The 16913-nt window shown below is 56.6% G+C and overlaps 2 protein-coding genes across 2 annotated transcripts; one reads left to right on the top strand and one right to left on the bottom strand.

Moving 5' to 3' along the window:
- Positions 1–920: 920 nt before the first annotated feature.
- On the bottom strand, positions 921–6086 carry ARID5A (AT-rich interaction domain 5A). The gene is made up of 6 exons (XM_030464153.1): positions 6071–6086; positions 4410–4575; positions 4238–4290; positions 2930–3027; positions 2679–2826; positions 921–2557 (listed from the first exon to the last, which is right to left on the bottom strand). Exons 2-6 carry the CDS (start codon positions 4462–4464, stop codon positions 1370–1372), a joined length of 1542 nt encoding a protein of 513 aa, XP_030320013.1. The 5' UTR covers positions 4465–4575; positions 6071–6086; the 3' UTR covers positions 921–1369.
- Positions 6087–7635: 1549 nt separating this feature from the next.
- Positions 7636–15067, top strand: MTHFD2 (methylenetetrahydrofolate dehydrogenase (NADP+ dependent) 2, methenyltetrahydrofolate cyclohydrolase). The gene is made up of 8 exons (XM_030464162.1): positions 7636–7739; positions 10003–10187; positions 11059–11181; positions 11646–11798; positions 11906–12013; positions 12891–12983; positions 13639–13764; positions 14473–15067. Exons 1-8 carry the CDS (start codon positions 7642–7644, stop codon positions 14610–14612), a joined length of 1026 nt encoding a protein of 341 aa, XP_030320022.1. The 5' UTR covers positions 7636–7641; the 3' UTR covers positions 14613–15067.
- The last annotated feature ends 1846 nt before the right edge of the window (positions 15068–16913 follow it).

Raw genomic sequence — 16913 nt, 5'->3', positions numbered from 1 at the left:
GGTGCTCTCCAGCTTTTTTGAGGACCATCTTGCACACCAGACTTCACATCCCCACTCTGGTGAGTAGCAGGCTTGATGCTGAGCTTCACCAGCATCCCAAGCCCTTCTTTCTCTTTTCCCTGGGATTTTGAGGACAAACAAAACAAAACCCCAAGATTTTTCTTCACCAAGAATCCGGGTTCAAGTCAGCAAAGTTTCCCTCAGAGAAGGTGGTGGGTGTGGGGTGGCCTTGAACCCCAAGGCTCTGCTGTACCCCTCCTGTGGTTTTTAAGCAGCTCAACTTTCTTTTCCAGGCTTGAAGTCACCACTTCTCCCCTGGAGTAAGGCTGAGAAGGAAACCCTTTGGGCCTGGCACCTCCAGGAAGTCTCCAGCTCCATGGCTGCCTCCTTGCTCACAACCCAGGGCTGTGTTTGGGCAGTGAAACTCTTCCTGATGTCCAGGCTGGAGGATCCAGGAGTGGTTGGATCTCTGATACTCCTCAGTACTCCCAGCATGGGGCTGATGCCCCTTCTTCAGTGTCTGCCCCAAAGCTTTTCCATCCCATGGATAAAGCAGGAATTCTCCTGAGAAGCCAAGGTCCTGCTGCTGCTCCACCTGAAGCCACCACCTTCTCTGGGGACAAGCAAGAGCCACCATCCCTCTGCCCTTTCTACTTCCATGACCCAGAGCAAATGAGCCTGGGAGGAGCAGCTGGCAGGAGAAAAGGGAGTCCTGGAGCTCCACTTGGAGGCAAGAAGCACCAGGAGATGGTTTGCAGGTAGCTGCTCCCCAAACCAGCTGCAGAAAAGCCCCCATGGGATGGGGGCAGCCCCACAGGTAGGTCTCAACCCTACAGCAAACACCTGTGAGGGCTCTGAGGATCCCCCCAAACCCCAACACCCCAAAAAATCAAGGACACCCCAAAGACCCCCAGATTGGGACCATTCGTTTGGTTTTATTTTGGGTGCTATCTTTGCAGGAGCAGCCAGACCCTCCAGACCCTTCAGAACCCCTAAATGGAGGCAAAATCATTAAAAAATATCATTAAACTCCAAAACGTTGCATAGCTGGGGGGCGTAGGGAGTTGCCAAGCATCCGTGGATGGGATGGGAATCACCCTGCTCAACCTCCTGTGGAAAACAGAAACCATCTTCTAGGAGAATGGTCTTCTAGAATGGAGTCAACCCCCACAACTCGTTTGGCTCCCTGATTCTCTGTGTATGTTTAATAGATCAGTTTTCTGTTTTTACATAGATACACATATATAAAACCCCTGGGTATTCATGGTTAAGTCGTTGATGGATACAAAAGCTGAAGAGTAAAAAAAACTGCCACCATCCAGATTGTCTCCTCTGAAGTGGTGCCCACACCTCCCTGAGGGGACAGGAGCTACAGCTTGGTGTGGTGGTGGAAGGCTGGGGTGGAGGGGGGTTGGCTGTGCCACCTCCCCCCTGGGTAGAGCCCCTGTCCCCTCAAGGAGCTCTGGTAGGACACGGGGTAGTGCCCGGGGTTGGTCACCAGAGATCTGGTCACCAGCTCAGAAGGTTGGGTAGAAGAAGAAGTGGCTACCAAAGGGCTGGGGAAGGCTGGGATGATGAAGGGGTTGATGGAGGAGAGGGATGGTGCCAGGGGCACCCCTTGGGTTTTCAGGTGCTCTGGCAAGTTGCCAAAACTGGCTGGGAAATACAACATGGCCCCCGTGTAACCCGCTGGGGCTGGTGGCACCACGTAGCCACCCTTGGCCACCACTGCCTTGGGTTTGGCCACCCCCACGTCCCTGACATCTTTGCCATAGTGGGGAGTGGCACCTATCTTGGATCCCAAAGCCACCTCCCCATCCTCCTCTTCCTCCTCTTCTTCCTCTTCCTCCTCCTCCTCCTCCTCTTCCTCCTCCCAGCTGCGCTTGCCCGTGGGGACAAACCCGGTCCTGGGGGGCACCCAGCAGGCCCTGAGGGTGGTGGTCCCAGCTCCCTGGTTCTCCCTGTTCCACGCTTTGCTCCTCAGGTCTTGGGGTTCCTCTGGTTGAGTTGGGAAGCTGGAAGTTGGCTCCAAAAAATCCTTCAAGCTGGAGAAATAACCCCCCCAGAGAGGGGGGGAGCCAGGGGGCTTCAGCCCCTCGTTGTGGTAGGTGTGGAAGCAGCCGGTGAAGGTGGTGGTGGGGGGAGCCCTCTCCTCCTCTCTCCCACCAGGAGATCCACTGGGAATGGGTCCCACCACGTCGGGAGCGGTATCCTGAGCTCCTGATGGCTCTGGGCACCTTTGCTCCTGGTGGTGGTGGGGAGCAGGGGGCAGCTGGGGAGGCTCCGGGTGCTTGTGGCAGTGCAAGGACTCAGCTTTGGTCACCTGGGCCAGCAGCTTCTTCTTGGCCAGTGGGGACATGATGGGGTGGTTGCCTTTGGAGTAGAAGCTGGAGAAGAGGCACCTGGCAGGTTCTGGGTGGGGCTGGCAGGGACCAGGACACACCCCTGAGGGGCTTGGAACCACTGGGCTGGACCTTCCCTTGTCCCTCGTGTCCTCCGTGTCCCTCGTGGTCTCCACGCTGGTGGCCACCTCCACCTTCACCTTGTCTGGAGGAACCTACAGCCAAAAGGGGGTGGGGTGGGGTGGGTGCCAGGCTCTGCCCCAGCCCCAGGTGGGGTCTCAGCCCCCTCCCACCCCAGTTTTGGTGGTCCCAGGGGGGTAGGGGGGCTGCACCCACCTGCTCCTGGCCCTTCTCCTTCTTGGTCCTCTTGGTCTTCTCACCCCCCTGGGTGGCCTTGGAGCCCTTGTACTGCTTGCGGGGCTTGCTGGGGGGCAGGGGTTTGTCCTCCTCCCCCTTGAGGTGCCGCACGTACGGGAGGACCAGCCTGTGGGGAGGGGGGGGTGGGGAGGTGGCCGTGAGACCCCAGAGGGGAAACTGAGGCAGGGGACAGGGTCTGAGCCCCTCCCAGCCCCGGGCTCCAGCCCCACCTCTCGTAGTGCCGGCGGGTGCAGGTGGCAGCGCTGGTGCTGCCCGGGCTGCCCCCCAGCTCGTCGTAGACGTTCTTCCAGAGCCGGCGTCCTGTCACCTGCACGGGGAGACAGGGGGGACACCACCTCAGCACCCAGGGGACAGCGACCTGGCACCCAGGGACAGTGACCTGGCACCCAGGGGACATCAACCTGGCACCCAGGGGACAGCAGCCTGGCACCCAGGGACAGTGACCTGGCACCCAGGGGACAGCAGCCTGGCACCCAGGGGACAGTGACCTGGCACCCAGGGACAGTGACCTGGCACCCAGGGGACAGCAGCCTGGCACCCAGGGGACAGCGACCTGGCACCCAGGGGACAGCGACCTGGCACCCAGGGACAGTGACCTGGCACCCAGGGGATATCAACCTGGCACCCAGGGGACAGCGACCTGGCACCCAGGGGATATCAACCTGGCACCCAAGGGACATCTCAGCACCCAGGGGAAATCATCCTGGCACTCAAGGGACATCCTGGCACCCAGAGGACACCTCAGAACCCAAGGGACATCAACCTGACACCCAAGGGACATCAACCTGGCACTCAGGGGACATCTCAGCACGCTGAGAACATCATCCCGGCACTCAAGGGACACCTCGGCACCCAAGGGGTCATCAAACTGGCACCCAAGGGACACCTCAGCAGCCAGGGGACATCTTGGCACTCAAGGGACACCTCAGCACCCAACTGGTCATCAAACTGGCACCCAGGGGACATCGTCCCAGCACTCGAGGGACATCAATTTGACACCCAAAGGGACATCTCAGCACCCAGGGGACATCATCCTGGCACTCAAGGGACATCTTGGAACTCAAGGGGCATCAACCTGACACCCAGATGACATCTTGGCACGCTGGGAACATCATCCTGGCACCCAGGGGACATCGTCCCAGCACTCAAGGGACATCAACCTGACACCCAAAGGGACATTAACTTGGCACCCAGAGGACACCTCAGCACCCAGGGAACATCATCCTGGCACCCAGGGGACATCATCCTGGCACTCAAGGGACATCCTGGCACTCAGGGGACATCATCCTGGCACTCAAGGAACATCTTGGAACTCAAGGGACATCAACCTGACAGCCAGATGACATCTTGGCACCCAGAGAACGTCATCCCAGCACCCAAGGGACATCACCCTGGCACCCAGGGGACACCATCTCACCACTCAGGAGACACCTTGGCACCCAGGGGACACCAACCCCACACCCAAAGGACACCCAGAGGACATCTTGGCACCCAGGGGACATCACCCCCTCACTCACCAACTCGTAGGCTCCCAGTTTTTCCACGGCTTTGTAGATCTTCCAGAGGTTAACTGGGAAGTGAGAGGAGATGCTGGGGGTCAGGGGGGGGGGTGGCCACCAGGACCAGTGGTCACCAGGGCCAGTGGTCACCTGGGCCACCAGCAGCTCCCCCCAGCCCCAGGACACGTACTCTGCTTGAAGCCCAGGTGGGGGATCCTCTCGATGGGCGTCTGCCTCTCCTTCATGAACTTGTAGAGGCTGATGAGGAAGGCTTCCTCCTCCTCCTCCTCCCCACTCCGCCCCGCAGACACCACCCCTGCCTCCTGCTCCCGGCCATCTCCTGGGGCTGGGGCCTCCTGGGGGACACCAGGGAGGGTGAGAAAGGACCTAAAAGGGAAACTGAGGCACGGCAGAAGCACCCAACCCCATCCTTGGTTTCTGGAGCTCCCTCGTGGGATGTGGAGCCCGAGGGGAAACTGAGGCACGGCACAAGCACCCAACCTCAGCTTCTGGCTCTGGTGGGACACAGAAGGGTGAGAAGAAGCCTGAGGGGAAACTGAGGCACGGCAGAAGCACCCACCCAGCCCCATCTTTGGTTTCTGGAGCTCCCTTGTGGGATGTGGAACCCAAGGGGAAACTGAGGCACAGCAGAAGCACCCAACCCCATCCTTGGTTCTTGGAGCTCCCTTGTGGAACCCAAGGGGAAACTGAGGCACGGCAGAAGCACCCAACCCCATCCTGTGTCCAGCAGGGTATGGAGAGGTGAGAAGGAGCCCAAGGGGAAACTGAGGCACAGCAGAAGCACCCAACCCCATCCTGTGTCCAGCAGGCCATGGAGGGGTGAGAAGGAGCCCAAGGGGAAACTGAGGCACAGCAGAAGCACCCACCCAACCCCATCATTGGTTTCTGGAGCTCCCTTGTGGGATGTGGAACCCAAGGGGAAACTGAGGCACGGCAGAAGCACCCAACCCCATCCTGATCCCAGCACTGGTGGGACCCGGAGGGGTGGGAATGACCTAAGGGGAAACTGAGGCACGGCAGCAGCCCCCTCCCCTTCCCTTCCCCCCCCGCTGGCTCCAGGCTCTGGCAGCTTCCAGGAAAAACCGAGGGGGCAGAAATTCACCCGTGTACCCCCCCCCACTCGTGTCCCCCCCCCCTCCTCCTCCCGCCGCCTTTCTCAGCTCAGAATTGTTTCGTTTGTTTGTTCGACATTTTCCGGAGTTCGAGAAAAAAAAAAAAACCAACCCAAAAACCCCGACTTGTTGCTATTTTTGGGCAAAGCAGCTGCTGGGGGAGCTTCTGGGTTTTTTTTTTTTTGTGTCTTTTTAAAGAATTCTGATTTTTTCCCTTGCTATTTTTAAAGAATTCGTGGTTGGGTTTTTTTATTTTTTTTCTCCTATTTTTAAACAATTCCGGTTTTTTTTTCTTCTTGTTTTTAAATCATTTTGAGTTTTCTTCTGTTTTTATAGCTCCCCCCTCCCTCTCCCTCCCCCCCTGCCGGGTTTTAACGACTTTCGAGGTGGTTTATTTTGAAAGTAAATAAAAAAAACAACACAGAGAAAACCACCAGAGGGAAAAATTCCCCCCCCCTTTCCCCATCACCCCCAAAACTTAATTCCTGTAATGATAAATTACTGAGAAAAGCCATAAATTCATTCTAAAATGAGCCAATAACCATAAAAATGAGTTTTAAAAGCACCCCAGTGCTCACACCCCCCCAAAAAAAACCCCTTTTTTGGGTGTGTTTTTCCCTCACTTTTATGAACACCCCCCCAAAAATAAAATAAAATAAAATTAGGAGGGGGTTTTGAGTAACTTTGGGGTTTTTTTCCCCCCAAAAAACAGACTCACCGCTGGTTTGGGGGGCGGGGGGGGTTGGTGCTGCTCTTGGTTGTCCATGGGGGGTCCTGTGAGGAGAAACAGGAGATGGGGGTGAGACCCCCCCAAAGCTTTATCCCCCCTCCCCAAAATATAGAATTAAGGATAAATTGGGAGGTTTTGGGTCACGGTGCCTGGGGGTCTCCCCCGGGGGTCTGAATGCTGCTCCCTGGGTGCCCCCCCCCCAGATTTACCTCAGATCCCACCTCCCCCGCCCACTTTTTTGAGGCAAAAACCCGGAAAAGCGGGCAAATTCGAAAGCAGCCGCCAAGCTGGGGAAGCTGAGGAAGCCCAGAGGGGGGGTCACCCCCCCCCAAATCCCTTCAGGGTCCCCCCCTTCCCCTTGACCCCCCCGTTCCTCATCCCCCCCCCCACTTAGAGGGGGGAACGACCGCGTCCCGCTCACCCGCCGCCGCGCTGAGGGTCTGCGGCCGCCCCGCCCCTCTCGTCGCCTATTGGCTGGTGTCATCACGCCCCCGCCGCCTATTGGTCAGTTGTGCTGCTCGTCATCCCGGCGCAAGGTGTGCTGGGAGTTGTAGTCCCGCTGCTGGGTCCGAGCCGATGTGTGCACACACGGCCACGCGTGTCCCTGCTGCGGGGCGTGTGTACGGGCGTGGTCACGGGGTTACACGCGTGGGCAGGGATGTCGGGACGCGGCTCCACGCGTCTGGGCTCGTGTGTTGCGGGGGGATGTGTGTGGGGGCGGTAGGGTGGGCACAGGCGTGTTCGTGGGGACACGCATGTCAACGCGTGTGGGAGTGCGGGCGTGTGTGCGCGCAGGTGAGTACAGACGTGTGGGAACGGCTGCGAACACGGGTGGGGAGAAGTACCTGTGGGAGTGGGTGGATATATACACGTGGGTGAGCACACGCACGTGGGTGCCCTCACCCCCCTGTCCCTCTGCGTGTCCCTGTGTCGCACACCCGTGTCCGTGTCCCCACAGACCCCTTCCCGGATGGGGCCACGGAACGTCCCGGGTGGGAGCCAAGTGGGAGCAGTGCCAGGTTGTGACGGAGGGTGAGTAATGGATGACGTCATCGATGACATCATCCCCCACAGCGGGTGAAGGGACCCAGTGGGTGCCGGGAGGGGGGGACCCGGGGGGGGGGAGTGGGGCCGGGGTCAGCGGGTGGGAGGGGACACGGGTGGGAGGGGGGGGTCCCCAAGTCCCATCCCTGACCCCATCCCAGTCCCACCCCCCCCGCCCTTGGCTCCGCCCCCTCCCCTCCTGCCCCTCCGAGGCTCAGCCAATCAGCGCCGCCATGACCAATTAGGGACGAGCAGCCCTTTCCGTCTCCACCAATCACACCGCTCTTTCTCCATCCGCCCCGCCCACCCGCCTCTCCCTCTCTCCCCCTCTACTCCAATCACAACCCAGCACCTCTCCCTACGCCACGCCCCTTCCCTTCCCTCCACCACTCAGCTTTCTCCTCGGCGCCGCTCTCCGTGCCGATTGGCTGCCGCCGCCGGGCCGGAGGGGCGGGGCCGGACACCCCGCTCGTATATAAGTGTCTGTGGGGCCGGAGGGCCGCAGTGCCGTTGCCATGACCACCGCGCTCTGCCCGCTCCGCGCCCTCGGACGCTCCGCGCTGCGGCCCCCGGGGCTCCCCCGCGCTCGCCGCCTCCACCTCAGCGCGCACAGGTAGGGCCCGAGCCCAGCGGGACGGGCGGGGGTTACACAGGGCCAGAGAACCCCCCCCCAAACCCCCGTGCCCCTCCGCCCAGCCGCGGGTGGGGTCGAGGAGGGGAAGGTCCAGCGCATCCCCCCTATCCCGGTTCGGGGGTATCGGTCCGGCTGCCCGGTACCGCGAATGAATGAGGCCGAGCCCCCAGCGGCCGGCCCGGGCGGTGCAGGCTGATGAAATCCCGCTCCCGCCTTGCGTGGGGTGTGCCGGCCCCACACCCCCCATCCCTTCCCCTTCTCCCCACGCAAAGGGGCCCCGGGTCTGCCGCCACCTCCCCCCCTTCCCTGCCCCTCCTCGGGGACCCAACCCGGGGTTAGGGGGGGTGAGAGGGGCTGCAGCCCCCCGAGCATCCTGCTCCTGCTGGGGCCAGGCCCCCGGTGAGGGTCCCGATCCCTTTCTGGGTTCCCTCCCCGGGGCTTTCGCTCCAGTTCATCCAAACTGCGCTTACGGAGCTGCTGTTGCTCGGTTCCGGTTCTGTTCCCTCCCCTCATGAGGGCTCCGAGCTCTGGATTTGCCCTCCCTGTGTCTCCCCCATCTCTGGGGAGCCCAGGCTGAGCCTTAACCTCACCCGAGGGGAAAACTCGGGTTGGTTCTGGGAAGCTTTGAGTTGTTTCTTGGCGTGAGGTCTCTCTGATTTAATAAGTATTCCTTCCCTTAACCCTGCCAGGTTCTTGTCACAGTTCCTGTGACACCTAAAGGGGGGTACAGCAGTTCAGTGGTGAAACTGCAGTGAGAATTCGGGTGCTCCAGGTGGGCTGGGCTTTTCCAGGTGTGCTTGGGGCAACTGCTGTTCGGGATGAAGTCCCATTTAACTGGGGAAAATGATGGACTTGAGTAGCTCGGGGATTAAGAAAGCCCCAAAAAAGTCCTCTGCCCTCCAAGGACTGAAACAAAAAAGGTTTTCCTACCTGGGCTGGTGTCTTGGGGCTGTCCTGTGCAGGCAGAGCTGCTCCTGTGGTCCCCAGAGCTCCAGGATCAGGATTGCACCTGGAGAAGGTCAGGAAACAGCAGTGTTGGACTTAACTTGGGAGCCTCTGGTGGGATTTAGAGGGGAAACTGAGGCAGGGCAGCTCATTCATTCCCCTGGGATGGTGTTGGGAATGGTTGGGTGCCTGTGTCCTGAGTCCTTCCACTTGGGAAGGCTCCGTGGGGCATCTCTGAGGTCCCGTTCCTTGGGCAGGGGAGTGAGGGGCTTGCTGAGAGGCCTTGGAGCTTGGGAAGGTAAAGCCAAGGCTGGGAGAGCAGAATTTTTTGGTATTTTAGTGAGAAACTGAAGGAAAAAAAGCATGAGCAGTGGGAGAGGAGCTGAGAGCCCCAGCCTCCCAGCTCCCTGTGGGTCAGGCTGGGCTCTCCATGTCCTGTCCAGCTGCCTGGGACACATTTGGCAGTGACTGGAATATCCCCCTCACCCATTTAGGCTCAGAATGCCTGCCAGGAGGTGTTCTGGAATGGCTCAGGCAGGCAAATGTCCCTCCTGTCCTGTTGGGAGGGGATGAAACTCTGTAATCCCTCTTTAAACAGTCTGAAAACACAAGTGTGGTGGTGACAGCAATGCCTTGAGTCTGGGGGAGGTTTGAGACAGCGTGTGCTGGGCTAGAGGGGCTGACAGCCCTGCCAAAAAATTGTTGGGGGGTTGAGGATCTCCAGGAACAGCTCCTGGCCCGTGTCCCAACCCCCTCAGGGCTGGAAACTCCAAAGTGGAGTCAGTTGTGCTTGGTGTAAACCCTTTGTAGTGAAGCCCTGGTGAAGAACAGGTGACTGGCTTTCTAAAACTGGCAGCAACAGGATCTCAGCTTGGAATGGGAACAATTCCCATGGACTCCTGGCCCTGCAGACAGGAATGGTGCTGCAGCTCTCAGGCTGCACAGATAAGTTGGTCCCTGGGGCAGCTGTGGCTGCTCAGCCTGGTTGTGAATGGAGGCTGAGAGGGAAGGGGCAATGGAAAAGAGCTTCTTCCCCCCTGGCCTGGGGTTGGCATTTTGGTTTTCCTGCTCTGTGTTGCCCAGCAGGTGGGTTTGATAGCTTTATAGAGTCCTAGAATGGGTTGGGTTGGAAGGGGCCTTAAAGCTCCTGCAGTTCCTGGGCAGGGACACCTCCCACTCGAGCAGGTTGCTCAAAGCCCCATCCAACCCCTCCCTCTTAAGTTAAAGAATTTCTTTAAATAAAGAATTGCTTCCTAATGTCCAACCTCAGCCTCTGGTAACCCTTTCTGTGTTGCAGGCAGGAGGCTGTTGTGATCTCTGGGAGGAAGCTGGCCAGGCAGATCAGGCAGGAGGCCCGGCAGGAGGTGGAGCAGTGGGTGGCAGCTGGGAACAAGAGACCCCACCTCAGCGTGGTCCTCGTGGGTGCAAACCCTGCCAGCCACTCCTACGTCCTCAACAAGACCAAAGCAGCTGCTGACGTTGGTAATGTGCTCAGGGCTGATAACGTGGAGCAAGTGGTGCCTTATCCTGCTGCTGGGGGAGGCTTCTGGGTGCTGGATCTTAGAATCATAGGATGGGCTGGGTTGGAAGGGACCTCAGAGCTCATCAAGTCCAACCCTTGATCCACTCCCCCCGTGGTTCCCAGCCCATGGCACTCAGTGCCACATCCAGGCTCTTTGGAAAGATCTCCAGACACGGAGAATCCACTCCTTCCCTGGGCAGCCCATTCCAATGCCTGAGCACCCTCTCCAGAAAGAAATTCTTTCTCATCTCCAACCTAAACCTCCCCTGGCACAACTTGAGACCAAGCCCAACTTGAGATCTTATCTGTCAGGGTGTGGGACAGTCCCCAGCATTTGCTGTGACTCCCTGGTGTTACAAACGTGGTTGTGCCTTTTGACTCTACAGAGCTTGGATTTGCAGTCCCAAAATCCCAGAGTGTTGGGTTGGAAGGAACCTCTGGAGATCATCCAGGGCAGGATCCCCCAGAGCAGGTGGCACAGGAGGGACTCCAGGGGGGTTGGGAATGTCTCCAGAGATGGAGACTCCACCACCTCTCTGGGCAGCCTGGCCCAGTGCTCTGCCACCCTCAAAGGCAACAAGTTCCTCCTCAGCTTGAGCTGGGGCTCTTTAAATGTTGGGTGCAAGAGTTGGGAAGGTTTCCTGCCTGGAAAGGGGTTTCTTATTATGCAGTGTCCAGTTTTTAGTGTTATTAAACAGTGTCCAGGCCTTGGTGTCTGCTCTACCAAACCCAGCAAGCACTGAAATGGTGCAGCTGAAATCCACGTGGCTTGAGGAAGTGTCTCTGCCCTTGGTACACGTGTGGCTCTAACACCTTCTGATGCTTGTGCAGGAATCAGCAGTGAAACCATCCTCAGGCCAGCATCTGTCACTGAGGAGGAGCTCCTGGAGCTGATCAGCAAACTCAACAATGATGCCAATGTGGATGGGCTCTTGGTCCAGCTTCCTTTGCCTGGTGAGGGTCTGGCTTTCATCCTTCCTTTGCAGATAAAGCAGCTTTTTTTAAGGCTTTGTATGTGTCAGAAGGGGGAGTAGCAGCACCAGAGGTGTCACTCTGCAGGAAGCTGAGGGAGCTGCTCTGGAGGGGTTTAAGTTGCTGGGGGTGTCACAGAAATCTCTTCTTGCCTGGGGAGTATCAGCTTCTGGAAGCTTGGACTTAGCTGGGACACTGAGGCTGCCTAAATGCCCTCTGTGTGTTGGTGACACTGATCTCAAAGTCTTTCCACCCCCCTTCTGCTGGGAGCTGTTGATCTTGAGCTCTTTGAGGGGGGGGAAGCCTTGAGGAGCTTTGAGTTTCCAAGCTCTGGAGGGGCTGGTGCAGCAGCAGGTCAGGGCTCTGACTGTGCAAAGAGCAGGCTTGATTTTTGGTTTTGTTTTTTGGCTGATCCCTGGGACTCAAAGCTTTTTGGTCTCTTCCAGAACACATTGATGAGAGGAAGATCTGCAATGCTGTGACTCCAGACAAAGATGTTGATGGCTTCCATGTCATCAACGTGGGACGCATGTGCCTGGACCAGTATTCCATGCTGCCAGCCACCCCCTGGGGGGTGTGGGAGATCATCCAGAGAACTGGTGAGCCAGAGACAGCTCCAGGCTTTGCCTGCTCTCTGGTAACGTGTCTGGTGGTGATAAACTCTTCTCTGATCCTTGTCTTGTGACTCCCAACGTGTCCCCTGCAGGCATCCCAACGCTGGGGAAGAACGTGGTGGTGGCAGGCAGGTCCAAGAACGTGGGGATGCCCATTGCCATGCTGCTGCACACTGATGGCAGGCACGAGCGCCCGGGAGGTAGGAGCTTGGGGACCTCAGCCTGGGTGCCAGGGGGCAGCAGAAAGAGGCCTCAGCTTGTCACATCATCCTCATCAGGCTCCCATGCCCGTGGCCCAGGAGCATCTGGAGCCCATCACACAGGCTGAGGGGTTAACTCTGCACATGGAACGTTTTGCAGCCTTTTCAAATCACAGTTCTTTTCCAACCAAAACATCCTGAAGAGCATTGAGTCCAACCAGTCCCCAGCACTGCCCAGTCCCCACCACCCCATGTCCCTCATCCCCACATCCCCAGGCTCTGAAACCCCTCCAGGGATGATGGGGACTCCAGCCCTGCCCTGGGCAGCCTGGGCCAGGCCCTGACAACCCTTTCCAGGCAGAAATTCTTCCCCAGCTCCAACCTAAACCTCCCCTGGCACAACTTGAGTTGTGCCAAAAGTTCCTCTTGTCCCACCCCTTGTTCCTTGGGAGCAGAGCCCGACCCCCCCTGGCTCCAACCTCCTCTCAGGGGGTTGCAGAGAGCCACAAGGTCTCCCCTCAGCCTCCTCTGCTCCAAGATCAACACCCCCAGGGCCCTCAGTTGCTCCTCACAACTTCTCCAGACCCTTCTCCTTCTGCTCCACACCCTTCCCCAGCTCCCTTGCCCTTCTCTGGACACCCCCAGCCCCTCAGTGTCTCTTTTCTGACCCAAAACTGAGCCCAGAGCCTGAACCCCCCCCTTGGCTCCAACCTCCTGTCAGTGATTCCTTGTCCTCTTCCATCCCAGATCCCTCTCTCTGGCTCTAGGCTGTCCCCTGTGATTGATCAGCAGGCTCTGCTGGTCCTGATCAATAGAGAGGTGGGGACAGAGGGTTAGGGGTGTCCCTGGCACTCAGGTGTGTGTGACCCCCCTGCAGGTGATGCCACAGTGACAATCTCTCACCGGTACACGCCCAAGGAGCAGCTGAAGCAGCACACCATCCGTGCAGACATCGTGGTGGCTGCAGCAGGTGAGACCTGACCCCAACCTCAGGCTGCTGTGCTGCAGCTTGGGGGTGTTTCTGGTGGGGATCCGTGCTGACAGGGACATCCTGTTGGTGTTAACCATCTCCTGGGGCAGCTCGGGAGAGGCTGGGGCTCTGGGTGAGGGGCAGGACTGAGTGGGAGGCAGGTTGAGCCACATAATTAACCCTGTGATAGGACATGGGAGAATGGCTTCAACTAGAAGAGGGCAGATTGAGGTTGGGCCTTAGGAAAAAATTCTTTGCTGTGAGGGTGCTGAGCCCCTGGTTGCCCCCAGAAGCTGTGGCTGCCCCATCCCTGGAGGTGCTGAAGGTTGGATGGGGCTTGGAGCACCCTGGGGAGGTGTCCCTGCCCAAGGGACTGGATGAGCTTTAAGGTCCCTTCCCACCCAAACCACTCTGGGATTCTCTGGGGCTCCCCTTTAGAAGCAGCTGTTCAGAAATTCCAAGCACAGAAGCTGTTTGGAACCAGATGATCCAAACAGCACCAAACAGCTTCTGTGCTTGTTACTTCTGAACAGTTTTGTATTGGAGGCAGAGTGGCCCAGGTGGGTGAAAAGATCAAATGAAGATGGGGTGAGGGGGAACAGGGGCTGTTGAGCCCCACCATGAGCTGTGTGGTTCTTCTGTTCTCTCCTCCCAGGCATTCCCAACCTGATCACAGCTGACATGATCAAAGAAGGAGCTGCAGTTATTGATGTGGGGATAACCAGAGTGCAGGATCCTGTCACTGCCAAGTCAAGGCTGGTGGGAGATGTGGATTTTGAAGGTATGGAAAGGTTCTGCCCCTGGGGCCTTGAGCAGTAACCAGCAAGGGTGCTGAGAAGGGGAGGGGAAAGCTCACAGAGCAGATGCAGACTCTGCTCATGTTCCTGATGCACCCAATGTTCTACCACACCCAAGGGTGCAGCTTTCTTGCTGGGTGCTGCAGGAGACCCACCCTGAGCTGAAGCAGGAGGTTGCTTTGCTTCTGCTCCAATTCCTCACTCATACTCCTGCTAAACTAAAACCATGCAGAACTTACCTTCTGCCTTGCAGGTCCCTGGTCCTGTTCAGTGCTTGGCTGCAGAGGGGCTGCTCCAATGATCCCTGCTGCACCTCTGGGTGCTGCTGGAAGGCACCACAACCTCTGCCTGGAAGAGAGAGTGAATGTTCAGATAATTGTGGCTGCCCCCATGGGCTCACCTCTGATCTTAGCCTTGACATTTCTGTGCTAGAAATCCCACTATCAGACCTTGCTTTTTGCTTTTCCCCAGCTGGGGTTTGGCAGTTTTGGTGGCTCAGGAGCAGGGATGGGACAAAGTGGGGTGTGCTCCATCCTGCTGTCTAACTCTGGGGGGGCAAAAGTTCCTCTTGAGAAATTTGGGTAGTAATTTTGAAGGAATTTAAGCACTTTTAAACTGAATCATAACCAATCAGTTTGACAAGTGGTGCTGCTCTCCACTTGTGTCCTAAGCTCCAGGTTTTCCTTCCTCAGGGGTGAAGAAGAAAGCCAGCTACATCACTCCAGTCCCTGGGGGTGTGGGGCCCATGACAGTGGCCATGCTGATGAAGAACACCATCATTGCTGCCAAGAAGCTCTTGAAACCCAAGGAGCTGGAAGCATTAACTGCTTAACACGGGACTTGTTAGCACTGAAACCAACATTCCAAAGTGACTCCCAAACAGGCCGATAGAAAACATGCAATATTTTTATTTATTGCCTTGGAGGGGGGAATTTCTTCCCCTGAGGTCACAGCTATTTATTGGCAGCTGCAGCTTAGGCACAATAGTTGGACTAAGGTGTCAGCATCTCCACTCCTGCCTTACTCCTGCTTGTGGTTAAGCTCTTGTAGGAAGCTCTCCCTGCTCTTGCAGGGGAATCCTGGCTGTGCAGCTTTCCTGGGAGTTTGGTGATTCCATGGGAACCACTGCATGGTGCAAGGCAGGACCTGCAGGGTTCCCTCTCTTCTCTTGACTGCTCCCTCTGGCTGGGTTGCTGGTGTGGAACTCGTGCTGAAGTCTTCTACTCAAGGCTGGATGTTTTGTTTGCAGTTCAGCTCTTCTGTAGAAGAAGTTACTTGAAAAAAACATAATGATTAAAAAGAGAAAAAAAAAAAAAAAAAAAAAGCCATATGTCTGTTCCCAGAGTGTGGGGCAGTGGCAGAGCTGTTGTAAGATGAGGTTCTCATGTGGAGCCAAGCTGGGGTTTTTTTGCTAGTTAGATGGTGACATTTTTAAAAGTTGTTTTTTTGGTTTTTTTCTAACCAAAGAAGAAGGGGTGGGGGCTGCTGGTGTCTACCTGGGGCACACAGGAGGTTTAAAGTGTACAGGTACTTAGTGAATAATGCAGGTTAACTTCAAATAAAGTGTGAGAAGAAAAAGAACCCCTCCTTCTTTCCTAGAGTTATTACTAAACAAGTTTTTCACTTCTCCCAGCAAAGAGCAGCCCCCAGGAAGGGTTTATTAAAGAACTGGTGCTGCCAGGTCCCTTTGGGCCATTAGCACAGGTCTGGGGTCACCTTCCCAAGTTCAGCCAAGACACAACTGCAGCACAGCTCCCCCCTTCAGCACTGAGCAGCTCGGAGGTTTTCCTGCCTGGACAAACCCAATTCAGTTTCCTGACTTCTTTAATGACATCAACATCCTCCTCTAATGAGTTTCTAATTATCTGTTGAACATTAACCTTACCTGGGGTCATGATGTCCTGGACAGGATGGAAAATCTTACATGTGAGGAGATTGCTGGGGGGCAGCCAGGGCAACTCAAACTCCTTCTCCTTTGTCAAGTCCCTGGAAAGCCTGAGCCCACCTTTCTGGGAGTGGGAAAGTGGGTGCTGAGGGGGCTGCTGAACCCCCCAACCAAAGGGGAGGGAGAGCTGAGGGTGAAGGACTCTGCACCAGAAACACAAAGAGCTGAGACCGATTGAAAGGAGGTTTATTGGGTTGTATGGCTGAGAAATACAAAATGCCTAAAGTGGAACTGAACAGAGGGGGCTGAGCTGGGATGCTCCACTCTGCCCAGATACAAAACGTTAGAAACCCCATGGAAACCCTGGAAAAACATGGAGAAATGGAGGGTATGAGAGTGGCTTCAGCTCTGCTCCATCAACATCTACCAGAGTCCACCAAGCCTTGCTGGGGAGTAGAGCTGAGGGACTGGATGAAGCAAATTAACCTGGTTGATTAAAATCTTAAGCCTACCTGTACCATGCTGCAGCTACCACATGGGAGGTGGGAACAAAAAGCTACCAAAGAGATAAAGAAGATGCCTTTCAAGTTGAAATAGTTCTTAAAGTCAAGCTTAAGTGGTGGGGGGAAGCATAGGGTGGTGTTGAGCTCCCCACCTTTCCCCAGGAGGGGGATTGGTACTAGAAAAAAAATAAAATAAATTGGTTATAAATAGGAATCCACATTCCAGTCTTTCTGTTGGACTCAGCTATTTACAGAGAGCTGGGACCTGTCCTCTGCAAGGGTTCAGACCAGTTGCAATAATTAATTAATATTTAATTAATACACCTGTAGGGCTGGTGTGGAGGTTGGGTGTGTGAGCTCAGAGGAAGGGTTGGGGCTAGAAATTGAGCAAAAAACCAAACCCAAACCCAATCCAACTAGTAAAAAAGAGTAAAAGCAACACATCTGAGAGGGCTGCTTATGTTTGAAACCACAGTTGGGCTCAGGCCATGGAAGAAAATAAAATAAAAAGCTTGGAAGGTTCATCATCCCCCTGGGCTACAGGGAAAAAGGTGAGAGCTGGGCAGAGCTGAGTCCCACCCTGCTCCTTCCCTGGGGGGACCTGGAGAGAGCAGTGGGTGAGAAGAACCCTTTGGGAGCCAAAATTCCAGCAGGGGCCAGGAGGAACCAGGGTGGAGGAGCTGAAGTGGGTGAGAAGCTCCTGGCAGGGCTGGGTGGGCAGAATCTCCAGCAGGGAAAGAGCTTG

Source organism: Calypte anna, chromosome 22, assembly GCF_003957555.1.
Source record: "Calypte anna isolate BGI_N300 chromosome 22, bCalAnn1_v1.p, whole genome shotgun sequence".
Lineage (NCBI taxonomy): Eukaryota > Metazoa > Chordata > Aves > Apodiformes > Trochilidae > Calypte > Calypte anna.
This window is presented reverse-complemented; position numbering and strand designations above follow the sequence as displayed.